Below are 10,789 nucleotides of genomic sequence, written 5' to 3'. Positions count from 1 at the left end.
CATACTGTAAAACTAATCAGCCTTCTGAAAAACTATTCAGAGTTGGACATCAGAAGATTCTTACAGAACAAAGGCAGAGGTAGAGGAACAGTGAGGAGAGATGAGGAGGAGGACGAGGGAGGTATGATAATTGCCCACATTAACGGTAACATTAACATTTATGCTGGTAATAGACAGTGCTGTCAATGGTAATAATATACACAGAATCAGGGTAGCCTATATATCACTAAAAGTCAGTATTAAGGCTTTAGTATTTACGCTACAAAGAACTGTAGTATTGCCAGGCTGACTATAGGACCCTTGCCTGGGAGGGAAGTATATCTCAATTTTGTCTAAAAATAAGCTTAGGAAAGCCTATTAAATTCATGCAGTGAGTATACTTATGCTATATGCTACAACAAGTGAGGGACAGAGTGCTGGAGGAGGAGGAGAAGGAGCAGGAGGAGGAGAAGAAGGAGGAGGAGAAGGAGAAGAAGGTCGAAGAGAAGGAGGAGAGAGAGGAGAAAGAGTGCAGGCTGGGCAGTCCAGGACCAGGCAGGGGGAAGAAGAGGAGGAGGAGAGAGACAGGCAAGAAACAGATGACGACATGATGGGGGCTAGACGTAAAACTATTCAGAATAGGAGGGAGAATGGACCCAAGGGGTCAGGGAGTCCTTGGCCATGCCCAAAATGCACCAGAATACAGGAAATCACATCAAACTAATTCAAAATCTTCTGGGGGAGGACCCCCAGACCCCCCTGACTACTGTGGGCCCTTTTGTGGTAAAGTTCTTAATCCTTCCCTGTCCATAGCCGTTTATTTCAGATTGCTCGCATATTAAAGGAATATTCTTAAAAATGGATTGGGAGTTGGGGGCCTGTGCCCCAGCAAAGCTCTTGGTCTAGAAACGCCCCTGGTGGACTACAATAGTGGACGTTGTCCGACCACTTTTTTAAATGTCAGCCACAGTTCGGCTTTCGGCCCCAACCTCATTGATCGACCTGGCAACGTTTTCCCACGCCAGTTTTTTGCTTTTGGTGCTGTTTCCGGAGGAAAGAGAGCTGCATCCATCCAGGTTCTGGCCCCTCTCGCAACCAACACCTCCCCCATGGCTCACCCATCCCCTCACTCTGGACTAACTCTCGCCCCCCCGTCACCCCCACCTGCCGTACTGCCAACCTCACTAACCTCCGTTCCCCCTCCCCTGCCCCCCATCCATCTCCCTCGCACTGCTGAACTGTCGCTCCCTCTCCAACAAATCACCCGTTATATCTGAACTGCTACTGGACAATAACATGGATCTGCTCCTCCTCTGTGAAACATGGCAGCAGCCCCTGGACTTCTACACTCTCAATCAAGCCACTCCTTCCAATTACAGTTACATCGCCAAACCCCGCCTCTCTGGCCGAGGGGGAGGCGTTGCCGTTCTTCATAAACAATCCCTGTCCATCACTGAACTGAACCTCAACCTCCCATCTATCTCATCCTTTGAACACCTTGCCTTCTCCCTCCCCAACTCTATCACCACTGTTCTACTCTACCGTCCTCTGAAGCCACACCCATCTTTTCTCTCTGAACTGTCTGAACTCCTCACCATTGCGTCCTCTCTCTCTTCCTGCCTCCTACTTACCAGTGACTTCAACATCCACATGGACAAGCCGACCACCCCACTGACATCTGACTTCCTCTCCCTTCTTGACTGTTTCCACCTCACCCAACACATTGACTTCCCCACCCATACCAAAGGCCATATCCTCGACATAGTCTGCTCCGCCTCCCTACCCGTATCTAACCCCCATCCTCTCCCCTTCCCACTCTCTGACCATCTCTGCATCCTCTTCTCCGCTCCTCTACCCTCACCCCATAATCCCAAAAAGCGCTCCATTTCCTACCGCAACATCAAATCCGTCAACCCACTCTCGCTCTCCCAGCTCATATCCTCTGCCTTCCCCCCTGACTCTGCCCCCTCTTCCCCTGACGACTATGCCATCATGCTCAACTCCATCCTTTCTGACTCCCTTGACTCCCTTTCCCCCTGGAAGACTTCCTCTGTCTCATTCACTAACTCCGCCCCCTGGTACACCCCGGAACTCTGCACCATGAAACAGACTGGCTGCCAACTCAAGCGATTATACAAGCGAACCCGCCTCACCGTTCACGCCGAAGCCTACAAACATCACATCTCCTCCTACCGTGACGCTCTCCATGCTGCTAAATCCGCCCACTTCTCCACCCTCATCAACAGCACCAACCGGAACCCCCGCATCCTGTTCTCCACCGTCAACAAACTGCTCCAGCCGCCGGACATTAATCCACCCTCCTCACCTGACCTCTGTAACTCTTTCCTCCTCGCCTTTAACCATAAAATCTCCCAAATCAACAGCTCCCTGACTGCCGCCGTTAGTAACTCCTCCACCCCCACCATTCCTATCCCCCCCCCCCTCCCTGACCACCCACCCTTCCGTTCTTTCACTGCCTTCTCCCCTGTTGACTCCTCCCACATTTTGGACATCATCACTGCGTCCAAGACAACCACCTGCTCTCTCGACCCCCTCCCAACGACTCTAACCAAGGCTTGCCTCCCTGTCCTCATCCCCCACCTCACCACCCTCTTCAATCAGTCCCTATCCCTTGGTCATGTTCCCTCTGTCTACAAACTTGCCTCCATCACCCCCATCCTCAAAAAGCCCACCCTTGATCCAGCCAACCTCTCCAACTACCGCCCCATCTCCAACCTGCCGTTCCTCTCCAAAACTCTGGAACGCATTGTCGCCGCCCAACTCCACACCCACCTCCAGTCAAACAACCTCTATGAACCCCTCCAGTCAAACAACCTCTATGAACCCCTCCAGTCAAACAACCTCTATGAACCCCTCCAGTCAAACAACCTCTATGAACCCCTCCAGTCAAACAACCTCTATGAACCCCTCCAGTCAAACAACCTCTATGAACCCCTCCAGTCAAACAACCTCTATGAACCCTTCCAGTCAAACAACCTATATGAACCCCTCCAGTCAAACAACCTCTATGAACCCCTCCAGTCAAACAACCTCTATGAACCCCTCCAGTCAAACAACCTCTATGAACCCCTCCAGTCTAACAACCTCTATGAACCCCTCCAGTCAAACAACCTCTATGAACCCCTCCAGTCAAACAACCTCTATGAACCCCTCCAGTCAAACAACCTCTATGAACCCCTCCAGTCTGGCTTCCGCCCGCTTCACAGCACCGAAACTGCCCGTGTCAAAGTCATCAATGATCTCCTCACCTCTGCAGACTGCGGTGCCCTCAACATCCTGCTTTTCCTAGACCTCAGCGCAGCCTTTGATACTGTACACCATTCCATCCTCCTCAAAAGGCTGCGCCAACAGGGTGTTGAGGGCACCGCACTCGACTGGCTCACCTCCTACCTCACCGACAGGCAACAGTTCGTCTCCCTCTCTGGCCACACGTCCACCCTCTCTCCTGTCACGCAGGGGGTCCCTCAGGGCTCAGTCCTCAGCCCCCTTCTTTTCATCTGCTACCTCTTCCCCCTTGGTCACATCATCCGCAAACTCAATCTCGACTTCCACTGTTACGCAGATGACACTCAGATGTACATCAGTACCAAAACCACCCAAAACCCTCCCCTCACCCACATCGAAACCTGCATCTCTACAATAAAAACATGGCTGACCCACAACTTTCTCAAACTTAACAGCGACAAAACAGAGCTCCTTCTCATAGGCACCAAATCCACTCTCAATAAAACTGGACCCATCTCACTCACCATTGACGCCTCGACCATCACTCCCCCCTGGCACGCAATCTTGGTGTTATCCTGGACCCCACCCTCTCCTTCGATCCCCATGTCAGCTTCATTGTCAAGACCTCCTACTTTCACCTCCGCCGCATCGCCAAAATCAGACACTGCCTCTCCCCCCCTGCTGCTGAATCCCTTATCCACGCCTTCATCTCCTCCAGTCTTGACTACTGCAACTCCCTCCTCACTGGCATCACCTCTCATTCCCTCCAAAGACTCCAAATGGTCCAAAACTCTGCTGCTCGCCTCCTCACTCACACCCGGTCCCGTGAGCCCATCACTCCCGTTCTCCACACTCTCCACTGGCTCCCCATCAAACAACGTATCAGTTTCAAAATACTCCTCCTGACTTTCAAAGCTCTCCACCACCTGGCCCCGCCCTACCTGTCTGACCTCCTCATCCCCCATCGCCCCTCCCAAGCCCTCCGATCCTCCTCCACTCTCACTCTAACCGTACCACCCTCCAAACTGAAAACATTCGGTGACAGAGCCTTCTCCAGGGCAGCCCCCCGACTATGGAACTCTCTTCCCCAACCTGTCCGCGACTCTCCCTCACTTCCCACATTCAAATCCACTCTAAAAACCTCTCTCTTTTCCCAAGCCTACGACCTCCCCTACCCATAACCACCTTCATCCCTGCCCCTGCCCTCGTCCCCCTGACTGTCATCACCCTTTTCGTGTTTTTTATGTCTTCCAAAATGTAAGCTTCTTTGGGTCACTGAAAAGCGCTATATAAATTTCATGAATTATTATTATTATTAACAGTAGAACACGTATAGTTAAAAGCCTAAACAGCCTCGTTGGTGGATAGCAGCATAGGCTCTGTTTGATTGAATAAGGGTTGCATTTCTTGCCTACTACCTCCCACCGATCCACTGCCTCTGTCCTCTCCCTACCCTTCAATCACGTAATGATGATGATCTGACAACGCACTCACATCGTAAAAATAAACAAAATGATGAATCAAACTAAACAAACACTTACACTTCTTTAAATCTGGTTCCAGGTCAGGCAGCTTCTTCATCTCCATGTTCAGTGTCTCCTCCAGCTGATCCAGGGCTCTCCTCAAGGTCCCAACATATGACGGAGGACGGACCTCCACCGTCGTCCAGTCCCTGGTGGGTGGAGGATCCTTCAGGGATCTGAAGGTCTGGAGGAGATGGAGGTGGTCTTCAGTGTATGAGAGCTGCTTCACCTCTGATCTTCTATTGGTCAGATCTTCTATCTCCTGCTCCAGCTCTTTGATGAGGCCTTCAGCTTCTGTCTCTGTGGATTTCAGTTTCTCTTTAACCGTTTGGTTGTGATCATCCTGGCACTTTTCAACAGAGCGCTTCAGAGCAGTGAAGACATGCACACCATCGGCTATCTCTTTGTCTGCGTCTGCTTTGCTACGTCCCACTGTGTCTCTGATGTCCTTAATCTTTCGTTGTCTCTCCTGGATCATCTGCTGAACTTCAGCCTCTATCTTCCCCAGCTGGGCCGTCTTCACTTCATATTCCTCCTTTAGAGGTACAACAGGATGGGACTTGTGGTCACCCTCTGTGCAGAACAGACACACACACACCTGTTCAGTCTGGCAGAAGAGCTCCAGAAGTCGGTCGTGTTTCTTACACATCCTGTCCTCCAGACGGTCCATAGGCTCGACCAGCCGATGTTTCTTCAGTCTTGCGACTCTCTGATGAGGCTCCAGGTGGGTTTGGCAGTAAGAGGTAAAACACGTCAGGCAGGACTTCACGGCCTTCAGCTGGGTCCCAGTACAGACGTCACAGGGAACTTCTGCTGGTTCAACACAAGGCTGCTCTTTGACTGGTGCAGACCTTCTAAACTGATCAACCATCCCTGATATGAATGTATTAACCCGTAAATCAGGTCTTGTGTGGAACAGCTCGTTGCAAACAGGACATTTGTACTGGACTTGGTCATCCCAGAACGTTGTAATACAGGTTCTACAGAAGTTGTGTCCACATGGTGTGGAGACTGGGCTGTTGAACACATCCAGACAGATGGAACAGGAGAAGTCCTCTTCAGACCAGGAAGTAGCAGAGGCCATTCCTAGAAAACATGGATAACAATAGTAAAATAACAGTTTGAACTCGTTCAAATGCAAGTGCTTTATACGTTATATATTTTGTTGTTTCAAGCAGAAATCTTCATCCAATAGGAGGTACAACATGAAGTCCTGCAGACAGGACAGCTTCACTGAGGATGAGGGGTCAATATGTTGGACTCACCTTACAATGTTTGTCTGATTATTTAGTTTAATTTAAATTAAAGGATTTATACATTCTCAAAGTACATTTATATCAATTATAAATATATTCTAAAAGACAAAAAATATTGTCTAAAATATGGGATAAGTATGTGTCCAAAAACAACGTTTGCATAGGGTGAGAAGTCTCAGACTTCTGCCCAGTTGAAACAGCCGAGGGTCACAACGCTACACTTTCACTTTTAACATGGAAGCACTTTTTCTGTCCCTGAAAACTAGAGGTTCAAATACAACGTATCCAAATGACACAAAACCACAACATTGGAAGTTATTCAAATAGTCATGACGTCCGGAATCGATTAATTGCAGATTTTATCTAATAAGCATATTTCACTGACTGAAGTGATCTACTGCTTTCATAAGTATTGCAAAATGAAAGTCATAGACACCCTCAATTTTGAAAAAGTGAGAAAGTCTGAAAAGCATTTTTTTAACGAATACAAAAAAGTAGTCCCTCCTGGCTGCAAAGTGTACGGCGGTTGCTATACAACACACGGTAGCGTCCTTCAGAGAGAAGGCTAGAGACGGTAGCTTGGTTCGCCGGCAATTTAGCCTACTATGGAGTTCACTCACCGTGTGCCTATTGCTTTACAACATTTCCACCCTCTCCATCAATCAACATATTTTTAGGCTTCAGTAAACTATGCTATTGCTTTTATATATAAATAAACAACAGTTCAAGTTAGGCGCGGAGTGATACTGAACTCTGTAAACTGAACGGTATACACGCAATATAGAACAGTTGGGAACCAATCAGATTGCTTGATTTAAGCCACCTGTTTTATAAATTCTCACAGAACTAATGCTGTAAATTGTACAGGGAACCCTCTAACCTGAATGGACTTTGAAGGGTTTGAGATCAGAGTTCTGTCAGGGTTAGAGTCCTAGAATCCGGGTTGGAGTCCCAGAGAAAGTGGGTATACCACGTGGGTATACCAGAGAGACTGTTGATCTGATCTTAAATACATTGCACTTTCTAAAATGCTTTTTTAACTTTAGCCTTTATTTCTATTTATTTTACTCTTTTTTTTTTATTTTACTATCTATTATTTTCTTTTTATTGTATGACAATGTTAATATGTGAAGCACTTTGAGTCTGCCTTGTGTATGAAAAGTGCTATATAAATAAAGTTGCCTTGCCTAACCTGGTGCATCATTAAAAATATTAATGTTTAAATTAAGAATTGACCCCAAAGCACTTCATGTACTTTTTTATCAAACATGACCAACAGCCTGTCAGCCTGTTGGTCATGTAAGTACCAATGCAGTATCAATGCATAGAACAACACTGCCACCTACTGGTTGAGGAGGGCGGGCCATTTGTGAATCACGAGCTATTTGCTTGTGGATCTGTGCGGATCTTCGACAAGAATGTCTCAAAAATGCGTAAGTGAGGAAAGAGATGCGCGTGCGTGAGTAATGATCCACAAATGCTGAATTACACTTCACGAGCAGAATTTTCAGTTTTGCAAATGGCTTTTTGTTTTTACAAATGGAAAATTGTGTATTTACAAAAACACAATATATTTGTACTTTTTTATACTTTTATATATAAGTATGTAAAAACCAAAATACAAGTTACAAATTATAAATTTGTATTTGTGGATAGCAAAACACGTGTGCAAATCAAAAATATTTGTAGATCACCATCTGTGCGTTTACAGATATTAATGAGACAAATTTAAGCCCATACTATTCAGGATGGGACATTGCAGACATTCCAATGTCATGCCTGTTAAATGTGTGATTAATGTGCGCCTATCGGCTTTAGAAACTGGATAGATTACCATATCTACATCATCCTCTGGCCAAATCATTTTTAGGGTAATTTGAAGGGATTGTAACCTTTTCATCAAAGACCCGCCTCTCTCCTCCTCATTAGCCTTTAAAGCTACAGGAACGTTTGTGGAGCTCATTGTGGGACTGGCCCGTAGTGGCTGTAACTCTGCACCAAGGATGAATTTCGGGAATGAGTCTTCAAATACTGTATTAGGGGCCACTAACACCGATATAAAGGCATCCGCAAAGTAGCATGGGACCTTTAGTGCCCCACTTCACTCAAAAAGAATAGAACAGTGTAATATGACTGCATGATTAATATGGCTGCATGATTAATATGGCTGCATGATTAATATGACTACATGATTAATATGACTGCATGATTAATATGACTGCATGATTAATATGGCTGCATGATTAATATGACTACATGATTAATATGACTACATGTCCACTATGACTAATGATTAATATGACTACATGTCCAATATGACTACATGATTAATATGACTACATGATTAATATGACTGCATGATTAATATGACTACATGTTTAATATGACTACATGTCTAATATGACTACATGATTAAAATGACTACATGATTAATATGACTACATGTCTAATATGACTACATGATTAATATGACTACATGATTAATATGACTGCATGTTTAATATGACTACATGATTAATATGACTACATGATTAATATGACATGATTAAAATGACTACATGATTAATATGACTGTATGATTAATATGACTACATGATTAATATGACTACATGATTAATATGACTACATGTCTACTATGACTACATGATTAATATGACTACATGTCTAATATGACTACATGATTAATATGACTGTATGATTAATATGACTACATGATTAATATGACTACATGATTAATATGGCTGCATGTCTACTATGACTACATGATTAATATGACTACATGTCTACTATGACTACATGATTAATATGACTACATGTTTAATATGACTACATGATTCATATGACTACATGTCTAATATGACTACATGATGTTACCCCGACACGGGTCCGTTTCGCGGATAGGGTGAGGGTTAGGTTTAGGGTTAGGGTTACGGTTAGGGTGAGGGTGAGGGTGAGGAGTCAGCGTGTGAGTTTGCCTGACAGGCTGCCTGTCCGATCCTAGCGCTCCCCTAGTTCACATCATAACCCGCTGTAGGGCCGGTCCGTACGGGGTCACACCGCGGGGAGAGAGGCGCGGAGGTTGTGTTGTTTTACTCACCTGGTTGCGGTTGCTGTCGGTCAGACTGTGTGTGTCCCAAAACGTGTTGTGTTGTTCTGCTGAGGGAGAGAACTGCTTCCTCCTCGTCGGGTTTCTGTCAACCTTAAGTTTCGTTTCTCGAACATCACGTCCTCTCCTGGCCCCGCCCCCACGGACACACGCCCCCCCCCCCGTGTGTGTGTGTGTGTGTGTGTGTGTGTGTGTGTGTGTGTGTGTGTGTGTGTGTGTGTGTGTGTGTGTGTGTGTGTGTGTGTGTGTGTTCTTTAAGATTCTCCCCACCGAACGGGGCGCCAGAAGAAGACACGTTGTTTTAACTCTTTGTGGTTTTCTATTTGCTTTGTTTGATTTTCCTTATGCAGTTGTTTTAGTCCACAAATAACAGGTTATAAACCTGTAGAATAGAAAGGCTACGGTGTAAACAACAATATTGATAGCCACATACATAATATACTATCAATTCTGAATAATATACAAATATAAATTACAATAGTCAGTATTTAGTGTTATAATAATAGTATAATATATAATATAGTATAAAATAATTAGTGTTTAAACTGAATATGCAACAATTCCCCGCACAAGCAACATTGCACATTAAACACTAAATATACATTAAACATTGCACTGCCACACACAAGCCACATTGCACATTAAACATTAATTAGTGTTAATTAAAGTGCGATGAACTACATTACCCAGCCTGCACCGCAAAGCGAAGACGCCCCAACTCCAAACATTTCCAGGGATACAGAGCGTGACCAGACAGACCAACTTAAACCGCGGCTCAATGGACACAAACAGCAGCTTACCGGTGGCGCGTCTCTCCTGACGAGACAACGCGCTGAGACCAGCGCTAGCTCCCGTTTATAGCGCGTGCCCGTAGTCAACGTGCCCGTGCACGAGATTCAAACACGCCCCTTTGGGATTTTACTGGTTCGACTCTCGACGGGCCCGCGCTTCAATCAGGTGAGCGGACCTCCCACTTTCACCTCACCTGCTTTACGTTGCTGTTGAACACCCGTGACGTAGTGAACGTAACGTGTGTGTGTGTGTGTGTGTGTGTGTGTGAAGAAACCTTCGCTGAGGTATTCGAGGCTGTGATTGGCTGTCACAGAGAGGAGGCGGTTCCTGTGAGGTATTCAGGGCTGTGATTGGCTGTCACAGAGAGGAGGCGGTTCCTGTGAGGTAGCCGAGGCTGTGATTGGCTGTCTGGACTTCCCAGCACTTCCCAGAACTTCATTCTTCTGCGCTGAGGATCCCTGAATCTTTCTCTAAACCCACTCTATCTTTAGGTTATTGGTTTATTATAATGATGTGATATTGTGAAGTGTGTCTGTGTAACGCTTATCAATCTTACTATAGAGAAAACAACGTTAGGTAATGTTGCAATAGATCGAAACCTAATGTGTTAAATGAGTCACTTCTCTTCAACCAGTAGAAACAGAGTGTGAAGCGTGTGTGTGTGTGTGTGTGTGTGTGTGTGTGTGTGTGTGTGTGTGAGAGAAGCAGCCACAGAAAAAGATAGAGAGAGACAACAAGAGAGAGAGAGAGAGAGACACCGACAGACAGACAGACAGAGAGGGAGAGAGAGAGAGAGACAGACAGACAGATAAACAGACAGAGAGAGAGAGACAGAAGCTGCTTTCACACATGTCCTCCGTCTTTTCTCCACATTTGTGGATCAGGAG

The 10,789-nt window shown here is 45.9% G+C and overlaps 1 protein-coding gene across 1 annotated transcript; it reads right to left on the bottom strand.

Annotated features, from left to right (window-relative positions):
• Positions 1-3,099: 3,099 nt before the first annotated feature.
• On the bottom strand, positions 3,100-9,218 carry LOC311376788 (E3 ubiquitin/ISG15 ligase TRIM25-like). Its single transcript, XM_084491259.1, has 2 exons — positions 9,102-9,218; positions 3,100-5,834 (listed from the first exon to the last, which is right to left on the bottom strand). Exon 2 carries the CDS (start codon positions 5,830-5,832, stop codon positions 4,675-4,677), a length of 1,158 nt encoding a protein of 385 aa, XP_084347385.1. The 5' UTR covers positions 5,833-5,834; positions 9,102-9,218; the 3' UTR covers positions 3,100-4,674.
• Positions 9,219-10,789: the final 1,571 nt, after the last annotated feature.

Source organism: Micromesistius poutassou, assembly GCF_964030765.1.
Source record: "Micromesistius poutassou genome assembly, contig: SCAFFOLD_5889, whole genome shotgun sequence".
NCBI classification, from domain to species: domain Eukaryota; kingdom Metazoa; phylum Chordata; class Actinopteri; order Gadiformes; family Gadidae; genus Micromesistius; species Micromesistius poutassou.
This window is presented reverse-complemented; position numbering and strand designations above follow the sequence as displayed.